At 50.2% G+C, this 21,132-nt stretch overlaps 1 protein-coding gene across 2 annotated transcripts in view; it reads left to right on the top strand.

Annotated features, from left to right (window-relative positions):
- PLCG2 (phospholipase C gamma 2) overlaps window positions 1–21,132 on the top strand; it is a 188,687-nt gene that overhangs the window by 114,943 nt on the left and 52,612 nt on the right. For both annotated transcript variants that reach the window (XM_033844547.2, XM_033844546.2), the window contains exons 8-13: window positions 10,370–10,413; window positions 11,973–12,045; window positions 16,798–16,899; window positions 17,722–17,840; window positions 19,364–19,449; window positions 20,623–20,743. In XM_033844547.2, coding sequence (XP_033700438.1) covers window positions 10,370–10,413; window positions 11,973–12,045; window positions 16,798–16,899; window positions 17,722–17,840; window positions 19,364–19,449; window positions 20,623–20,743 — 545 coding nt within the window. The remainder of the gene's footprint in view (window positions 1–10,369; window positions 10,414–11,972; window positions 12,046–16,797; window positions 16,900–17,721; window positions 17,841–19,363; window positions 19,450–20,622; window positions 20,744–21,132) is intronic.

Genomic DNA, 21,132 nt, shown 5'->3' with positions numbered 1-21,132 from the left:
GTACATTTTGACCTGACAGTGGCATTTTGGGGCCTCTGTTTTAGAGAAGTGAAAGCACTGAGGCCTAAGAGTGTATCACTAGATTGTTTATTGCAGCATTATTTATGCTGGCAAAATACTTGGGAGCCATCTGAATGCCTCTCAGTAGAGCAAAAGCTGGGTAAGTTATGGTCCATCCATACTGTGTGACACTGTGCAGCTGATTAAGAAGCCTGAGTCCATTGTGTTTCTGTCCATCTGGAGGGATGTTCATGGTATTTTGTGAGGAAAACCAGCTGCAGATTCATGCAGGGAGCTAGGTCTGATTTTTTGGTAACAAACTACTCCTCCTATATATGTTTGTGAGTGTTTTTTATGAACAAGGAGAAGGTATGGAAGAGTATACACACCTCATGTTTAATGGTTTTTTTTAATAGATTACTGTGGTTTAAATTTATTTATTTTATTTATTTATTTTTGGCTGCATTGGGTCTTTGTTGCTGCATGTGGGCTTTCTCTAGTTGTGGCGAGAGGGACCTACTCTTCGTTACGGTGCACAGGCTTCTCATTGCTGTGGCTTCTCTTGTTGCGGAGCGTGGGTTCTAGGCACGCAGGCTTGGTAGTTGTGGCAGGTGGGCCCTAGAGCGCAGGCTCAGTAGTTGTGGCTTGTGGGCTCTAGAGCACAGGCTCAGTAGTTGTCGTGCATGGGTTTAGTTACTCCACAGCATGTGGGATCTTCCCGGACCAGAGCTCGAACCCGTGTCCCCTGCATTGGCAGGCGGATTCTTAACCACTGCGCCACCAGGGAAGTCCCTCATATTTAATATTGAGTTTGTGTATGTCCTGGAGGGATTTGGAAAGATGCTCAGGAGAGATAATTAAATTTGTCTTTGTACCACTCCGTTTTCAACTTGTTCCAAGTAGCACATTACTTTTGCAATTAAAAAAAATGTCCCATAAAGCATAAGGCTTAAAAAGGGAGGCATTCAGTTCAGTGCAGGGAGTGGCGTGCCTGGTGTGTGGTTACTGCTGTTACTGTTGGAAAAGGGCTTTGCAGGGGGCTGAGGTGGGTCCAGAGCAGAGCCGCGAGGGAGCAGAGAGTGGGTAGGACTTGCAGCAAGACAGATCTGCTTTCTTCGGCTGTGTGACCTTGGGCCAATCACTGACCACTCCCAGCCTCGGTCTTCTCATCTGTGCAATTGGGGCTATGATTCCTGCCCCACCGGGCTCTGCGGAGGACTGACGAGGGACTGGAGGTCAAGAGTGCAGGCATTTTAAAGTGATGAGTGTGAAAGACAGTTATCAGTTGCCTTCTCCCTGCAGGCTGGGCGCAGGATGAGGCCTCTTGTTAGATGACCACTGGCCTTGGGACTTCGGATGTATCTGAGGTAGAGAAATGGGAGAAGCATTTCTTGTCTGCGTAGATTGGGGAAAAATACATTATTTCATAGAGTAAAAGATTCAGTTGCAGTGTGTTCACTTTTTCACACAAGTGATAATTAGTTCTTGGTTTGCCAAATAGAGTAGAAAGATCGTAGGCTTTGGAGGTTGAAAGACCTGTGTTCCAGCCCCAACTTGACCTCTAACTGACCAAGTGATTTTGGGGAAAGCCATCTTTCCCCCCGTCACTCAGCCTCCTCTGTAAAATGAAGGTATTAAATCAGGTCATCGGTTATACAACTTTAAAGCTATCTAACCCTGCTCCCGTTTTTTGTACGAAACCTTAATTAAGAAAACTCTGCTGCATAAAAGCTGATCAGAACACTTTTTGTGTGAAAATCTGTATCTTTCATTCATAATCAATTCTTGAGAGCAAGGAAAATGTTGTGATGATAGTGTATAAATGAAACCCAGAGTAATGCCAATTGCTGTCTTAGGCAGTTGACCAGAACTGAGAAAAACTTGATTCGCTCAAGATAAGTAGTTGCAAAAAGCAGGTTTTATAATCGTTTGTCTGGAAATTTCAAGATACTGTCTCATCAGGCAGAGAGCAGGCGAAGCTTGGGAATAAGGTTCCCATGAAAGCTGCTGCACCTGCCAATACGGGTTACCCGCCACCGATGGTCTCCACCGCGATAAAATTCCACACAAGAGCACTTTGCATTGCGGTTCTTTCTAAAGCTCATGTCTGTGTGTTTGAGAGGGAGAAGGAAGGGAAAGAAATTTGTGTCAGATTTCTGCAGAATCCCTGAGTCCTCTGGGGGTACCCTAGATGGCCCAGTTTTGGGGAAAAACATCTGTACGTACCAGAGGTTACCCTGGTGGCCAGCATGCCACATGCAGCCAGCATTCGGCTCTACTTGGCCTAATGGTTTAAATGTTTTTTCAATGAATTGCCTACATTTAAAACTTGGGAGATTTCTTATTAAGATCCAGATTTTTCACTTCTCTTGGGGGAAAAAAAAATCGAGATCTGGCTAGATTTGGCAGCCTCTGAGCGGAGGGAAGCATGCTTTCTCTGGTTTGCCCCAGCCCTTCCCCCAACCCCCCATCCAGCTCTCTCTGCTAATTTATGTCACCTACCCAGTCCCTAAGACCTTCTGGGTCAACAGCCTCTCCATCACTGGAGGGTATAACTGTCCAGTCTGGCCACTGCATATTTTAATTCAGTGACTTGGAATTTGAATAACAAAGCCCCAGGCTCTATAGATAGTTACTGGCCAACTTGAGAAGGCCTCAGTGCTTTTGCGTAGGTAACTGCTTCTCCCTTGTCAGCGTATCATTTACTTACTGATCTCCTCACTAGAAGCTCAGGGCAGAGAAAAGCATTACCTCCGTGCTGTTAGGGGCTCAGCTGGCTTTCCTGGGCTCCTTGGGGAGACAGGGCCATTCGTGCTGATTGATGATGCCCAGACCTAAATCCAGGGAGTGGGGTCCTGCTTAGCAGTAGCTCCAGGTTTCCAGCTTGAAGTGGCCAATCCCTCCTTGTGTCTAACCACCCGCTTACGTTGCTGCTGTGAAGCCTCAAAGCTTCCAACAGTTTGGCAGCAGCAGGAAGATAAGCAATTTAATTCCATGTGTGTCCCCCTGGGCGGGGGGACATACCTCTAACTAGGCTGTCATAACAGTATTGGGAATAAAGATCAGAGCTAACATTTCCTAAGTGTGACCTCTGTGCTGGGCGCTGTGCTATATGTCTTACATACATTGAATTCTCCTGGCAACCCTGTGGGAGAGGTACTGCTCTTATCCTCACGTTGGGGATGAACTTGCTGACACTCGGGTTACTTGCCGGAGGTCGTGAGGTTGGTAGAGCCGCAGAGCTAGAATTTGAGTTCTCCTGCGCTCAGCTTCACTGCCCACCCGCTGGTACTTCTTTTGAATTTTTTAAACTTTGGTAGTAAGGGAAATGTCAAACAGAGACAAGCAGAGATAATAGTATAACAAACCCCCAAGCACCTGGCAGCCAGTTTTCAGCAATGGTCAACTCACGGTCATCTTATTTCATCTATGCCCTTACCCACCTCCCTCTCCTCAGATGGTTTTGAAGCAAACCTAAGACCTTGTGTTTTTTCTTCCTTAAATATTTGAATCTAATACCCAGCTTCATCACTGCTACTTTGCTGCCTCCCCAGCAAACCTGTGAAGTCCCCCCTTGGTTACTGGAGGCTGGGGGTCTGGCATTTACAGGCCCTGATTATGAGTGAAGATGGTTGACTGATATCACTCTTGGTCTCGGCCCAGGACTGGAGTTTCAACCCCATGGGATGAGGTGGTTGGGTTACTGTTGATTCGTCTGTTTTTACCCCCTGCCGTTTCGCATGCTCTATTCTTGCTGCCCTCTGGTAGATTAGTTTGGAAATGCGTTAGCGTTCTGTATTACTCATGTATTGCTTACGTATTATGTGTGTGAGTTCTGTATTGCTGGCATGTACGTAACAGTATTACCACGATGCACGTTCTCTCTCTCAGTTTCTGGGGCTCAGGCATCCAGGTGTGCCTTAGGCTGGATTCTCTGCTTTGGGGTTTCACAAAAAGCTGCGTTTAAGATTTCCACTGAGGCTGTGGTCTCATCTGAGGCTCAGATGGGAAAAGATCGGCTTCCGTGCTCATGCGGTGGTAGCAGCATTCAGTTCCTTGCCGTTGTAGGACTGAGGGCTCCAGCTTCTTGTTGGCTGCCCGCGGCTCCTAGTGGCTGCCCACGGCTTCTCCGTGTATGGGGCTCCCTGCCTGGCTGTTTGTTTCCTCAAAGCCAGCAAGACAGGTTCTCCAAGCATATAAAAACATCATCATGTAATCATATGCACATAACTGTGTACCTCCGTTACCTTTGCAAGTTACAGGGATAAGGCAAGAGTTTGCATACCAGGAGATGGGGATACTGGGGCTGTCTGTCCCCCATGGGTTCCCATGAACCCAAGTATGAGTCGCTCTCCAGCAGCTCAGAAATAATCAGTAATCGACTCACAAATTATGTCCAGTGCAGTTGAAAGAACAAATGCCTTCCCGGCCTTGCAAGGTGCCAGGGAACATAAACACACACAGCTCTCTGCCATCCCATTACTATCCCACTGGGGTCTGAATATAGGTGATTTCTGTTGCTTGTTTGCCTGTTAAAGTAGAAAACAACTCTGCTATAATTTAAGGTGGCACTGATTTTCCTTTAGCGCTGCTTTTGGCTAGGAGCAGTGTTAGATTTCCTGACCGTCATGGGGCAACGGTGGCTATCCTAGACGGTTGTTGCGAAGATTAAAAGCACTAGTAGAAAAAAAACAACTGGAAGGTCTCAGTCAGCCAGCACCGGGTCTGGCATGCAAAGCTGCCCTCAGAGCGTGGTATCTGCTATTACTGTCAGCCTGTCTCTACGAGGCAGAACCCCCCTGGGAGGAGGTGAGGGCAGCCGGCCTCTGGTGCGCTTGCTTTCTGTCCTGTTTCTAAAAGACCATCTTGGACACAGAAGCAACCTAAATGTCCATCAACAGAGGAACGGATGAAGAAGATGTGGTCCATATATACAATGGAATATTACTCAGCCATGAAAAAAGAATGGAATAATGCCATTTGTAGCCATGTGGATGGACCTAGAGACTATCATACTCAGTGAAGTAAGTCAGAAAGAGAAAGACAAATATCATACGATATCACTTATATGTGGAATCTAAAATATGACACAACTGAAGTTAACTGTGTGAAACAGAAACAGACCCACAGGCGTAGAGAACAAACTCGTGGTTGCCAAGGGAGAGGGGAGGGGGAATGGGGGAGGGATGGATTGGGAGTTTGGGATTAGTAGATGCAAACTATTATATAGAGAATGGACAGACAACGAGGTCCTACTGTATAGCACAGGAAACTATATTCAGTATCCTGTAATAAACCATAATGGAAAAGAATATATAGATATCTATATAGATATATGTATATAACTGAATCACTTTGCTGTGTGGCAGAAATTAACACAGCATTGTAATCTTCAATAAAATAAATTTTTAAAAAAAGACCATCTTGGTCACAATCAGTGGATTTCCCAGCATGTCCTTTGATATCTCATGTACTGAAGCAGAAGACTAGGCAGCCCTCGACAGGAAATTTGTTTCTGATATCTGGATACATTTTACTATAAGCAAAGTAATGCATATTCAGTCCATACAAGTTGAAAGTGCATTATAAAATAAAAAGGAAATTAAACTACCTGCAAGCCTACCCGTGATTAGACCTACAATTAAACGCTCAATAAGAAGTTTGATGTTTTCTCTTCCAGATTTTCCATGGGTGCGAGCGTGTGGGAAGAGAGCGACTAACATTCTGTCATATGTTGGTGGAGGAGTCTAGGGAGTGTCACAGGCTATCCTAATCAGTGGTCAGGGGAGAGAAGGATCCCCAGTGCAGAAGTTAGTAGTGAATCGGGTTAGCTTTCCTATCACTGCGGTTTGTCCCCATGGCCGCTTCACATGACCTGCAAAGCACAGACACTGTGGAGGGCAAGTTACAGCCCCAGAGGATGTGATCACCCACAACGATGTGGGAAGATGCAATTCCCTGACCTTAGGTGGACCTCTGGGCCGTCATTTCTGTCCCCTCCCTTTGGCATAGCCCCTTCCCTTGTCTAGCTGGTAACTGCCTCTTCTCCTGAGGACCAAAAGTCATAGGTTACTTTTCCCTGTCGCCTTTTTTTTTTATTATTATTATTTTTTATTTTTGGCTGCGTTGGGTCTTCGTTGCGGTGCGCGGGCTTCTCATTGCAGTGGCTTCTCTTATTGCGGAGCACGGCGCACGGTCTTCAGTAGCTGTGGGTCACGGGCTTAGTTGCTCCGCGGCATGTGGGATCTTCCCGGGCCAGGGCCCCAACCCGCGTCCTCTGCATTGGCAGGCGGACTCCTAACCACTGCGCCACCAGGGAAGCCCTCCCTGTAACCTTTTAACTTAACTTAATTTTAATTTAATTTAGTTTCCCTGTAGCCTTTTACTTTTCCCCAGAGAAATTAATTTATTATTTTAGTCATCCATTCAATAAACGGGTGACACAAGAAGGCACAGTGGTCAACTAAACAGACGTCACCCTGACCTTATTGAGCCTTTATTGGGGTCGCAGGGCGTCAGAGGTGTTGCCCAGAGTCACAGAGGGCTGAATGCCCTGGCTTGGTAGGATTTGGCCATGTAACCGTACATGGCAATGTGAAGATAAGTTAATTGCTGCCTCCCCTGTGTGCTCATAGTATCTAGAGCGTTCTGCCCTCGTTGTTGGGATGTTGTCATTTATATTATGTGCCTTTGCACATACTGTGTGGGGCAGTGGCGATGGACCAGGGTGGACCTGGATTGAAACTCTGGCCCCTTGATGTTCTCGGTATATAACCTTGGAACAATTACGTGTGCTCCCTGAGCCCGTTTCTTGCTTCTGAAACAGGGTTTATTTTACTGCTTTCCTAATAGGATCGGCACAAGGAGTAACTGAGGTCGGGGCTGCCCTGCATCAGCTCGCAATCGTGCCGTGTCCGTTTCCCAGGGCGGCCGTAACAAAGGACCCACAACTGAGTGGCTTAAAAGAGCCAGAACTTCATTCTCTCACAGTTCTAGAGGTTAAGTCTGAAGCCAGGTGTGGGCAGAGCCCCTGATGGCTCTAGGGGACCATCTGTTCCTCGCCTCTCTGCAGCCTCTGCCGTTTGCTGGCGATCCTGGGTGCTCCTTACCTTGTAGACGCACCTCTCCAGTCTCTGCCTCCATCATCCCATGGGCACCGTCTCTCTGTGTGTCTGTCTGCAGATCTCCCTCTTTGTAAGGACTCCATTCATTGGATTTAGGGCCACCCTAATCTAGCATGACCTCCACTTAACTTGATGGCATCTTCAAAGACCCTGTTTCCAAATAAGGCTGCATTCACAGGTGGTGTTAGGACTTGGACGTGCCTTTTGGGGGACGCGGTTCTACCCATAGCACGTGCTGCACATTCTTCCATCTTTAGAACATCCTCCTGACACACCTCCCCCTTCCGGCTGCCGCCCCATTTCTCTGACCCTGTAGAGTGACCTGTTCAGAGAGTGCCACCGGCGCCACCGTCTGCGCTTGCTTCCCTCCCTCCACCTCTGGAGCCCATTCCAGTCGTGTTTCCGTGCCTCGTACCCCACAGCAGTTCACCTTGTCCCATCACCACCGACCTCCGCCTTGACAGGTACAGTGGTCCACCCTCTGGTCTTTGTTTCGTTCGCTCCGTGGCATGTGACCCGCGTGGCAGTTGGCCGCTCTCTCCTTGATGTTGTCGCTTGGGTTTTGGGTGCTGCACTGTCTTCCTCCTCCTCGTGCGTCGCCTCCTGCTGGCTCTCAGCCTCTTTAGCTGGGTCTTCGGTTTCTCGGCATCTGATGGTTGGCATGACCCAGGTGAGGCCGGTGCTTCGCCGGCAAGTGCTGATACCAGTTGTTAAACTAGTTGCTGCCGGAGGGAGCTGGTGACTCCCCTCTGCCCCACCAACCCGCTGGTCCCCCAGAGTCTTGAGTGGACCCCACGGGGGACCATGCAGTGCCCGTCAGCTCCTCAGCCAGCCCCCTGCTCACACGCACTGGCGTGTCCTCAAGCGTCTGTGGCCAGAGATGGTGAGGGACAGCTTTCCCTGCAGTTACGCTGACACCCAGGCGGAGAAACGCCCAGTACCCGCTGCACCCCCAGAATGGCCTCCCAGCTGCTTTCAGGAAAAGACCCACCATGCTATTGCTGGTTTTTTGTACATCCCTACCCAAAACTCAGTCCACAGAACTCTTGTCTTGTCTGTTTACTCTTGGTGTGATCCTATCTGGTCCCCCGGCTTCAAATAGCATCTTTATGCTGATTACTCCCAGAAACACGTCTCCGGCCCCCACGTCTCCCCTGAATGCCAGACTCCCCTGATTGCCAGCTTGCCTCGCATCTCACGCTAGAGTGTCCAGAAGAGGCGGCGTGATACTCAGCACCGACCCCCACCTCCACTGCCATGAACCCATACCTGGCCACCCCATTGGGACAGCCCAGGAATCGTCCTGATTCCTCTCTCCCACTTCCCATGACCCCTGCCCCCCAGTGCATTCTGCCCATCTCCTAACGTATCCTCAGGCACCTTGGCCTTTGATTCTGAGAGAACTGGGTTTGCTTCCATGTGTGCTACCTGAGTGGTGAGCCCTGGGCTGGTCATATTTGCCTCTTCGATTTTAGTGCGTTCTCTGCCCTGCTCTGTACCCCGAGGGGCTGATTCTTACAAAGAAGTTCCCAGGCACCTCTGCCTCCAGGGGGTTCAGCAAATGGGGTGACAGGAGATTGCGGGCAGAGGAGTGGGGAAGCTGAGGTGTTGCTCCCCATCTTTCCTGGCTCTGGAGCATCTCCACAGTAGAGGCACCTCCTCCTGCATCCCAGCTCCTCATGTAGCTGAAATGGGGTGCAGCTTTTTCTGTACATCATCGCAAGGCAAGGCAAGGCAGGGGCTGGCTTTAAGTAAGGACCGCGTGGAGTGGACAGTTGAAGGGGGGTCACAGATGGCCTTTCTCCAACGTAGGGAAACCAGTTTCGGGATTTGGGTTTGGAAAGGATCCGGCCTTAAGCACCAGATTGACCCAGTGATCTAAGGGCCAAATGACTCCAGATAACAAACAGCTGGCACTGCCTAAAGTCCCTTTTCTTTTTAAAATCAATAGCCTTGCTGTAAATGACACATAGATGAAAGGAAGTACTTCTAAGTCATTCTGAAAGCGATTCCTCATCATTTTTGGTGACCTGCTTCCTTGAGATGCTCATTAAAGCTGTGCATCATCTTTCCAGAAAAAAAAAACCCAACATATTTGCACAGACTTATGCAGATCCCCTGATTCTTCCCAGGGGCCTGTGGATACCTGTTCTAGAACATAGAGCTTCCACGTCATCCTGGAGTGCAAGCAGTTTGGCAAGAGGACTTGGGGAATCTAGAGCAGGAGTTGTTTTATATCGTTAGCATTTGTAACCCGCCAGGGGCTACATTTCCATCTGTGCCCTGAATTACTCAAATGCTTATCCAATCGCAGTCTCATTAAAGATTATTTCAGTGATGCTACCTAGCCAGAAATAGACGCAGTATGGGTGTGCCTGTGTGTGGCGTGTGAGTGTGTGCGTGCATGCATGCGTGCGCGTGCATGTGGAAAATGCGTGGCCAGTGAGTGGAGGCTGGGGGTTGGGGGACCCCAGGCCTTCCTGGTGGAGGAGCTCGCCATCCTTCCATCAGTGGTTGGGAGATCAGTAGGCCATGAAGTGTAGGACCAGAGCTGTCGAATATTTGTTTCTTTCTCTTGAATTCAAGGATTAGAAATGAGCTCATTGAAATATTAAGGATTGGAAATGTACCCGTGAGGGTGCAGAAAAGGGTGTGCATTCTCTGGTGGGCCTGCGGGTCAGGACAGCTGTTTTGAAAGCAATTTGGTGAATCTGCCACAGTACACACCCCGTGTCCAGGCGCTTTCCTGCCCAGGAAACTACCCACTGGAAACGCTGGCCCAAGTGCACAAAGATATACATGTATGAACGTTCTTTGTGGGACTGGATATAATAGCAGAAAATTGAAAGACAGACATGTTATGGAATACACTGTGGGTTTTGAAAGTAGTGAGGTAGGGCGCTTTGAGGTTGCTGAATAATACGTAAAGCTTGAAACAACAGCAAAAAGTTGGGAGACATAGATGTACTATAATATGATAAGATAGAATTAAATGAATAGCCATAAAACAGACTCGAGACGGAGAGCTGCCAAATCATCGAGTGGTTGCTTTTCAGAAAAAAGACTCTGCAAGGGTGAGGAAGACTTCCACCTTTTGTGTAAAGATGTAAATATTTGAACATTTGCAAGTCACATAAACGACAATGATAAGTTTTTAACAACAAAAACATCTGTTTATTTGCATTAAGTGGCTCGACTTGTCTAACGTTGTTTCATGGGTGTGTTCCTTCTGTTTTCTATTTTAGATTCTTGACGAATTCAAGAAGGATTCCTCCGTGTTCATCTTGGGGTGAGGCGCCTCTGCTGGGTTGTTGTTCTGGGTAGTTGTGCCGGGCGTTGGTGCCCTTGTGGGTCCTCCCAGCCTTGCCATCGGAACTCCAGGAGGTCACCTCTCTGGCAGGCACTGGTGGGGTCCCCCTGTTGGGGAACTGGCCGGCCCAAGCCTGTGTCACGAATAAACATGCACAGCAGCAGGGCTTGTGGAATGTTGGGAGGGTGACCCAGAAGGTTCTGTAGAGAAGCCTGCTTGCTTCAGGACCTCCTTTCCCAGAGGTGAGTTGGGGAAATGCCTGGCTAAGCAGAGTGAACTGAATTCAGATGAGTTGAAGCATATCAAGTGCTTCATGTGGTGCATGGCAGGGCTCGTAAATAGTGACAATGATGTTATTGTTAAAGCCTAAGTGCTGCAGGACTTGTCAGGACCTCTACTACACTTACTAATTCCCCTAAGTATAAAGTGGTCTATGTCCTCCGAGCCTGTCTACCTGGGAGAGATGTTTGCCATGGAGTTAATAGCGCCTAGAATGTGATTTGCGGCCCGCTGACCTGGGCCTGCTTTTTGGAAGCAGCCCTCATTGATGAGGATGCCCTGGCAACTGTTCCCTCTGTTACCTTCTAAGCCAGAAACCCCAAGACTCTAAAATGTATATAAAACGAATCCAATTCTTACGTGGTATTTTAATGAAAAGATTAGTATTGTTGGACCATGAGGCTGGTTAGGAAAGAAGGTTGGAAATGCACTCAGAGACAACAGACTTCTGGACCCTGAGTGTTTAGTAAAGAGAGAAAGCTTAAAGCTTGTTTTACCTCCTGTATTTCAAAAGAGACCCTCCACCTTCCACCCCCGCTGCATGTGCTCAGGGAAAAGTACAGATTTCCCCGGAATGCCCTGCTCTGCCGGATACACTTTCCATAGCGAACAGGGTTCCCAGTCCAGTGAGGTTCTGGTTTTCTGGTAGCTATGAGCATCCTCTCCACGAGGCCATCAGTCAGCAAGCTGCCGGCCGAGGTGGAATCTCCCTTTATTCAGAGTGAAGGGGTCCGTGTCAAATGGAAAACTCTCCCAGCAGCGGGCCTCTGCTCGCTCTACAGCTCTCATCTTGCAGGTTCCAGCTGATTCTCCCTGTCCGCCAGAGTTGGGGGCTTCATCTGGCCCGCACCCCTGCTTCAGAGCCCTCGACGGCTCAGCCAACTCTGGAGTCGTTTCTCCAGCATCGCCTACCCCAAACGCTCTCCACATCCAGCCCTGTCTGGGCGTTTGCTGTCCACGCCTGTCTGTGCCCGCCCGCCCTCCCTCCCCCTTCCTTCTGCCTTGCACCTGGACCACCTGGGAGCAGCCAAGTGTAGATTCCAGGGCCCAGTTCTCCCAGGTTCTGGTGTCAGGGCCCCTCTGAATCCTCCTGGGTCAGGCATGTCGTCTGGGTCACCTTCGTCTTCCTGTTGGCCAGCCTGCACCAGGCCCTGCGGGGGGCACTCGGCTGGGTGTCTGGGTGGCCGTCCTGCTGGCTGGGATCGCCTCCTGACTGTTGGCTGCCCCTCTCTCAACACCCTTCCTTTCCCCGAGGACAGCAACACCGACCGGCCGGATGCCTCCGCTGTTCACCTGCACGACTTCCAGCGGTTTCTCTTACATGAACAGCAGGTGAGAGGACAGCAGGGCAGGGGCTTCTGGGGTGGGGCTGCCCCAGCGGTTGCTCACCTTCTCACCACCTGCCGTCATGAAACAGGTGTCGTCTCCCTGCTCAGTGCCACCTCGGGGGCTTAAACTCTGGAATCAGATTGGCCTCTCATCAGCCCCTTTCCCAGGCCCCAGCTGGAGGAAGGGAAGGAGGACACCACAGGGCGGGCGGACGGTGTGCTCACCTGCCGGCTTCTGCTCCTCTCAGCTCATCTCTGGTGTCGCTTCCCCAGGAAACCTTCCCTGACTCGTGGAGGGTGTGACTAAGGTGGATGAGCCTGCGGGTCCTCTGGGGGATAAGGTGGCACAGCTGTCCTTAAACAGATGACACGTGGACGTCTCCCGGAATGTTTGCGTGTGGGCTCCGAGCTGGTGGCTGAGTCAGAGTTTGTGTTGGGCAGTGGTTTTCTAGGGGATGGTTCTGCCCCAGGGCAGTGGCTGCAGACTCGACTCAGAGCTGCCACTGCCATCTGGTGCGTAGAGCCAGGGATGCTGCGCAATAACTAAAGGTGCACAGGTCAGCTCCCCGCCCCCCAACAAGGAATTACCCAACCCCACATGTCAGTAGTGCCTCAGCTGAGAAACTGAGTTAGAGTGAGAGAAACCTGACATCCTCTCACCAGCTGTGTGACCTTGGGCAGGTGGTTTGACCTTTCTGTGTCCCACTTTCCTCCTCTTTAAGTGGGGATGAGAACCCTACCTCTCAGAATTGTGGGGATTAGACAAGATGGCCTTGATCTTTTTTTTTTTTTTTTTTTTTTTTTGCGGTACGCGGGCCTCTCACTATTGTGGCCTCTCCCGTTGCGGAGCACAGGCTCCGGATGCGCAGGCTCAGCGGCCATGGCCCACGGGCCTAACCGCTCCGCGGCATGTGGGATCTTCCCGGACCGGGGCACGAACCCGTGTCCCCTGCATCGGCAGGCGGACTCTCAACCACTGCGCCACCAGGGAAGCCCATGGCCTTGATCTTTGTGTGTGTGTATGAGTACATGTATATTGCGTGGTCACATATCTATTTCAAAGTTTTGTTTATATCACTGGCGTTTCATTTGCTTTTATTCTCTTTAGTTTTTTTTAATAGACTTTTTCATAATAACAATATATAGTCTTTTTCATAGTAATATTCAGTTCATTTACTTTAAAAAAATACTGTGTATTATAGAACATCTCAAACATACACAAAAGTAGACAGGCTGGCATCATAAGCCACCCTGTACCCATCACTCTGATTACAAAGAACATTCTGCCGCTTTGATTTTGTCCATCCTCCATCTCCATACCCACGTGTCTCCCTTCCCTTCTTTCCTTCTTCATTTACTTGCTGGCAAATTCTAAAGTAAACCCCGGACTGTGTATCATTCCATTTGAAAATACTTCAACGTGTCTCTCTTATGAAATGGACTTTTTTTTTTTTTTTTTTTTTTAGAAAACATGGCCATAATACCCCTGCTACCCCTTTCACAATGAACACGAATTTCCTAGTGTCAGGCAGTACACATCCCACGTTCAGATGTCATTGATTGTAGGGAACGTAAACAGACGCACGCTTGCGCGAGGGGCAGAGCTGGTAGCTGCTGTGGTGCGTGATGAACGCTGACCGAGGGCTCTGAGATGTCGCGCTTTCCCCACGTGGGGTGAATGGCAGTGACCAAGAGAAGGCTTCCTTGCCCCGCCTGAGACTACAACCCAGGGCAGGTGAACCGAGGGGGGATCCGTGAATTCTGTTGAGCACGATTACACGCACGGTGCGGTGCTGCCAGGAGAGTGAAGCAGAGACAGAGGCCCAGGCTGTTTGCTTTTCCGCCGTGCGCTTCCTTGCGCTGAATTACTCAGTTTTGTACAGAGCCGTTGAAGTTAAACGGTTAAACTCCTAGAGACAAGTAGTCTTATATCCTGGAATCCACCACCTCGTGCTCAGTAATTTTATTCTAGGGGAGGGTCACAGGCTTTCCCTACACCGGCCCCGTGGCTGGGCTGCCCTCAGAGATCAGGGCTGTGGGCCTGGAGCAAGGTACAGGGCGTTAGGATCCCGCATCCGGGAGTGAGGACGCAGGCAGCCCATGAGCATGTGTGTGGGTGCGCGTGACGGGAACAAGATGTGCTGCCAGGGATGGGGCCCCTGAGCCGTACGTCTCGTGGACCCGGAATGTCCCAGCTTCCAGCGCTCTGTGGGATGCAGGCATGGAGCAGAGTCAGTGACCTAGGACGTTTGTTGGAGGTGGTGGATGCTCATATGTGGAATAACCACTGTAGCACTTGGTGTGCGAATTAGTACAGGTTTTTAGAAAACACATTGGCAATACACAATTAAAATGAAAACTTTGAAAAAAGGCTTATATACTTTGATTAAATAATTGCTCTCCTAGGAACTTATCCTAAATAATGGCAGCATTTTTAATAGAAGTGAGAACTTGGAACTGATCTGAGTTTCCACTCGAGGGCTGGTTAAATGCGCCACAGTCCAGCCCTGGGAGGCATGGGTGACACTGACTGACCCGGAACTGATGTGCCTGTGTTGGTCTTGGGCTCATCATTAGGTCAACTGAATTAATGACTGAAGCCTCAGCTTTCTTATTTATATAACTGGAGAATAATATTATATGTCCTGCCTGGGCTTATGCGAGTTCAAAATGAGCCACCATGTGACAAGGTTGAGCACAGAACCTGGTGGGCTGCCCCTGCCCAGTGTTGACGGCCTCACCATGCTGGTTCCTCTCATCACTACTCTGATCATTTTCATTATTACATTGATAGTTGCCCAACTCAATACCCCACACCAAGTAGATACATTTTTCTACCCCCCCAGACTATTCATATTTTAAACTCCTTTAGGTAGAAGATTTCTTATTTACAGCTAGTGCAGTTCCAGGTTATAGCAGCTAAGTTCCCATTTTTTTGTTTTTGTTTTTTAATTAACTAAGTAATTAATTTATTTGGCTGCATTGGGTCTTTGTTACTGCACGTGGGCTTTTCTCTCTAGTTGTGGCGAGCAGTGCGTGGGCTTCTCATTGCGGTGGCTTCTCTTGTTGCGGAGCATGGGCTCTAGGTGCGCGAGCTTCAGTAGCTGTAGCATGCGGGTTCAGTAGTTGCAGCTCGCGGGCCCTAGAGTGCAGGCTTCAGTAGTTGGGTGCGTGGGCTCAGTAGTTGTGGCACGCAGGCTCAGTAGTTGTGGCTCATGGGCTCTAGAGCACAGGCTCAGTAGTTGTGGCACACAGGCTTAGTTGCTCTGCGGCATGTGGCATCTTCCTGGACCAGGGATCGAACCCATGTCCACTGCATTGGCAGGCGGATTCTTAACTGCTGTGCCACCAGGGAAGTCCAGTACCCGTGTTTTTTTATGCGAAAGCTTTTTAGGAGAAGGAAGCAGGAAGCTTTTGGCCTTTTGGGGGCGTCTAGGGCTGGCAAGGCATTTGCATTAAGTATCCTACAATTTGAGTTTCATGCTCTGGTATTCAAGGATTGCATCACTGCTGTATTCAAATGAACTGGATGCTCCCCCAGCTCCCAGCTATTGGGTGTCCTTTATCCAAGTAGATTTGCAATGAACAGCAAGGCTTATTGCTGATTTGCGCCCACCTCATTTGTGTCTGCCCTTACGCTTTTCCTTGTTTCAAATGTCCTGATCTGACCCTTCCCATCCAACTGCACACGTCGGGTAACACATGTGCTTTTATGATTCTTAAAGATGGAGATTTTAGAATGTTTGGAACCCAGAAACATGAGTCAACGTGGAATCTGTGGCTCAGGTGTCATCCTCTTGTCTATGAATATTTGGGGTTTTAGGGTTTGAGGGGGAAAACAATAAAGTTACTTTATGTTATATATCCTTTTTCTAAAGGGCTTTCGAAGTTCTGAGACCGTGCAGAAGCTGTTTTTGAACTGGTCATGTATGTTTCAGACGTTACTGTTGTCTGAGCAGCACTCTGCTTCACGGATCTGGACTGATTCTATATCCGTTTTCCAAAGTTCAGTTATTTGGAAGCCCAGCTCTCCTACTTACCAGCTGTGTGAAGTCGGGATCATCATGTGATGTCCTGAGCTTCTGTTTCCTTGTCTGTAAAATGACGATGACAGTGTGTGACCTGCAGAGTTTTCTGGACTAAACGAGATGTCACGGGAGGGTGACGATTGCTCACACAATGCCGTGATCTGAGCACCTTCCGTGTACCGGGTGCTGTGTTAAGCACAGACCCTTATTTCATCCAGCCCGTCACAGCCTCTGTGCGTAGGTACCATTATTCCCATGTAACGGATGAGGAGGTACAGAAAAGGTGTGTAACCTGCTTAGCATCAGCCAGGCGAGTAACCCCAGGGGTCTGATGTCACTGTGCTCCCCGCCTCCTTGTGATAACGCGTATCAAGAACTAGCGTAGAGCAGGAGTCGGCAGACTACACCCAGGGGCCAAATCTGGCCCACTGCCTGTTTTTATAAATAAAGTTTTATTTACAAACGCAGCCACAGCTCTTTGCGTGCCTGTTGTCTGTGGCTCCTTTGGCACGACAGTAGCAGAATTGAATGGTTGGGGCCCAGAGTCTAAAATGTTTACTCTCTGGTCCTTTAGGGAAAATGTTGGCCCTGCACAGGGTAAGACCTCGATGGCATGTGCATGCAGAATACGTCCATGTTTGGGTCTTCGACTGAAACCGGATCCTGAGAGGCAAAGAATTTTGCAGTTCCTCTTTCTGATGATTTCTTGTTCTCTTTATCGTTCTAAGGAGCTCTGGGCTCAGGATCTGAACAAAGTCCGTGAGCGGATGACAAAGTTCATTGATGACACGATGAGAGAAACTGCCGAGCCCTTCCTGTTCGTGGATGAGGTAAGTGGGCCCCTCGTCCTGTTGGCATGGCTTTGTGATTCAGGTGTCTGTCCTCCGAGGTGTATTTTCTGGGTCTCTTCCCTCGGAGGGCTTTGCCGTTAGATGCCCCGAGACTGGCTCTCTTAGTCGAGAACTCTTTTTTTTTCCTTCCAGGTCCTGAACCATCACAGCCTTTGACTTTTCTCCTCCTCTATTTGATCCTGTAGCCTGGGCGGGATCTTTGCTTTTGTCACTAGAGGGCGTGTGGTGCCAGGGAGTCTCTAACCATTACAAGCAGAGCAAGGAAATTCCAAGGTTTCTGGGGCTCTTGCACGATGTGGAAATGGGTGCTTTTGGCCCTGTGTGAGGGGGAACTGGGAGCTCCAGTCCCATGTACCGTGGTTCCCAGGAAACAGAGTGTTACCCACTGTCCCTCAATCTTCTGATTTTTCTTTTTTTTTAAGGGGTCAGGAACTGGGATATGAAATGTCCTGCCTTTTAGATGTTACGATACTGGCATGTTCTGTTTCTCATGTAGGTTCACAACTGTTCGTAATGTTATTATGCCTTAAAACTTATATATGGGCAGCATATACTCTTGTAGCCTCACATATTTGAGGATACACATTAAAAAGGTAAATACCGTATAGGTCAGTGAAACGTGTGTTGGTACAGCCTATTGCAGTCTGAGTTTTCTGCACTGAAAACCTGGGTAACTGAGGTCTGGAGGCCATCTGTTGAATGTTCATGTACCATCTCCCCGTGTTGACACAGACCCAGAAGAACCCGGCACCACCCGTCCTCAGTGTGATGATCCCCTCTTTGTGTTTGTGACTCTCCTAGTTCCTCACGTACCTGTTTTCCCGGGAGAACAGCATTTGGGATGAGAAGTATGACATGGTGGATGTGCAGGACATGAACAACCCCTTGTCCCATTACTGGATCTCCTCATCACATAACACGTGAGTTTCACCGTGAGCCTGCAGCGGGTCAGGCAGGTGAAGGGCAATACGGTGGGCGCTCAAGGGCACTGCTCTGGCGAAGAGTGTGGGCAGAGTGCAGGCCCTCGCTGCTCAGATTGGAATATATGAAAGCTTCTGGAGGATGGGGGGACGCATCTCTCTTTCCCAGTTGGTTTTGCAATAATAAACCTTTTTCTGTGGCCCTAAGAAGCAAGTCAACAAAGCTGGTTGGCACTGTTTGGGCATCTCATTCTTAGTGGTCACAGGAAAGCAACTGAATTAGTCACTGAACTGATATTTACTGAGAGTTTGCCCTGTGCCAGGCCCTGTGCTTGCTGGGTGCTGGGGATACAGCAGTGAAAAGGGCAGGAGCAGCCCCGTCCTCATGAGCTTGGAGGGGAAAAGGCCTCCTTTGAGTCTTCACGATGAGCCGGCGTTGGTGAGAGAAGAACAGGTGGTGAGGCGAGGAGGAGGGTTCAGACAGAGGAACGGCATGTGCGAAGGTCCAGGGGCAGGAGGAACTGGGGGGGTTCTAGTAGGACTAGAGTGTAGAACCTGGCAGGGTGAGTGGCAGGAGAGGAGGACAGGAGGGTCAGCTTGAGTGGAATCGTTGAGGTCAGAGCGAGGGCAGTGGCAGTGGGAGCCGCTGATAGCTTTTAGGCCAGAGAACACCACACTAAATTGCATATCTTTGGAAGATTGCAAAAAAGAGCAGACGGGAAGGGAGAAATGGGTGTTACACTCAAATTCTGTTACTCAGTCTGCTTTGTCAGGTGAGGGGGTGGAGGCCCTGGGTTCTGGGCATCCAGAGAGCTGTCGACTGGTACTTTACCAAGTGTCAGTCCGGGCAGGAGTTGGAGAGAAGGCCCTTAAGTTCACCTCTCGGCATTTTGGAAGGTACCTTCCTTTTCCGGGGCCAATTGACTTCATGGTTCTCTCTTCCCCACCACGTCCGTTGGTTTGAGTTTGTGTCTTAGAATGGTCAGTCCTGCCAAACCTAGAAAACAGCTGAGCACCACAGACTCTTAAAGGGGGAATGTGGTCAGGAGGAGAGTGAGAAAAATAGGTATTTTCACGTCAGTTTTGGTGGACATAGTTCATAGGGTGGTAAGTCCCATCTGTTCTGTGCTTGGCCTGGGGCCCTGGTATCAGAATGATGGCCCATCTCTGCCCTGTTGAGACTGAGGGCCTAGTGGGCAGCGGTGGGGCAGGGGGGTTGGTAATTTATCATCATACGTCAGTCTCCTGCCTGACACCCTTTGACCGAATTCTCCTCGAAAGAACACACGTTCTCGAGCCCACACTTGGATTGCCAGGATGGTTATCCTTATAGCCCACGATCACGGCCTGAGTCTCATGACTGGCTCGGCCACACAACTGCATGTGTCTGGCCCGGATCCTAAATGGGGGTCTTTGTGGACAGGGAGAACTCGGGCCTTTGGGAGCTTGGGCTGAGAAGTTCCCCGGGGATGCCCTGAGCTGCAGGCCTGCTCCCACACAGCCGCCCACCTCCTCTCGTCCAGGTACCTCACGGGTGACCAGCTTCGGAGCGAGTCGTCCCCGGAGGCCTATATCCGCTGTCTGCGGATGGGCTGCCGCTGCATTGAGCGTGAGTACCCCCTTCGCGCTGGCGGCCACGCGGTCGGCGGGCTCAGACTGGCCGTGTTGTTGCTGGATGCTTTGTTTGTTTGGAGGCCCGAGTAGTGGGCATGCACGGGACAGATGGAGGGAGAACCCAGGTGTCCGTAGCATCTGGGGTGAGCCACGCGGCCACCAGCTGGGGACCTTTCCCCAGAAGAGAAGGTCGCCACGACGAGGAGTGGTGTTGAGCCGGGCCAGGCTGGAGCAACAGCACCTTGGGCTCCAGAAAGTGTCCGGATACAGTGGAGGGGCTGGGAGGCCAGTAGCCAGGACGGCCTTACTGTCCTCCTGTCCCTCGGCTTCTTTCTGGGCTGCTGTGTTCGAGGCAGCAGACACCCTGCGTGCTTCAGCAACGGCCCTGCCATGGCCGCCGCCCTGACTCTTTTGTCCCCAGTTGCTCACAGCCACCCCGGCAGAGGTGATTCCAGACCCCGGACGTGGCCGGGGGCCTGTGCTTCCTCCTGTCCCCCCACCCTTCGCCCCCGGCCCGACTCAGCACCAGAGGCTCATGGCTGTACTGGGCTGAGAAGAGGCACAAACCACTGATGTAGGCTCCGGTTTTATCAAAAGCATCCCTCAGGGCATCAGGCCTTAGCGGCAGTTATTCCTACAGAGTGTTGCTTAATTTACGCCTTTGTCCCCCCTTAGGAAAAAGCAAATGTGAAAAAATCAAGTTTGAAACTGTCAGCTCCTCTTCCTATTTTTGGGGGGTCAAAAATATAGGGGATGCTCACCTTCTGCATAACCTAGTTCGGTCTGAATATTTTACCGTGAATCTTTAAAAATAAATTTCCCATTGCTCTGTATTCTCTCCGCTGGCAGAAGAAGCAAGCCAAGGTTTAGACAAGTCAAATCAGAAGATAAAACACATGATAAATCTCTTGTTAAAAAAGAAACGTTTCGTTTCTTTTGGACAGCGGGACCTTTAATTAGACGACCAAAATCTTCCTGTAACCGCATAGGTAACACGCGTCCTCATGTTGGTGGCCCCTGAGGGCGATACCGGGTCTGGCCCCGGGGTCCTGGTGACTGAGCCAGTGCGGGGGCCGGGGCTGGTGGCGCGGTCGTCACCCGGGCAGCGTGGCCGCCATCAGTGGACTAGGGAGGCGCGGGTGCTGAGACTGCACGTCTCTGCCCTCAGTGGACTGCTGGGACGGGCCCGACGGGAAGCCCATCATCTACCACGGCTGGACGCGGACCACCAAGATCAAGTTTGATGACGTCGTGCAGGCCATCAAGGACCATGCCTTTGTCACCTCGAGGTCAGTTGGCTGATTTCCTTCCTGGTGGTTCACCTTTAAGGGGAAGGCGGCTAGGGTTGGGTGGACAGACACACACACAAACATACCCCCCCTGCAGACACACCCCGCATGGACACACACACACACTCAGAGACATCCTCCCACAGACACGGGCAGTCCCCCCACGGATGGGCGCAGACGCCCCCTTCCCCCCAGCGCACGCGCACGTACATTCACGCACATCCCACACAGATGCTCACGTGCAGAGGCACCGCCCGCATAGGACACCCCTGGAACACAAAGACACACAGACACCCCCTCTGCAGACACACGATCAGACGTATATTCTCCACGTACAGACACACATGTACACCCCACATAGCGACACAGATACCCCCCCACACACACAC

This window comes from Tursiops truncatus, chromosome 19 (genome assembly GCF_011762595.2).
Source record: "Tursiops truncatus isolate mTurTru1 chromosome 19, mTurTru1.mat.Y, whole genome shotgun sequence".
Lineage (NCBI taxonomy): Eukaryota > Metazoa > Chordata > Mammalia > Artiodactyla > Delphinidae > Tursiops > Tursiops truncatus.
This window is presented reverse-complemented; position numbering and strand designations above follow the sequence as displayed.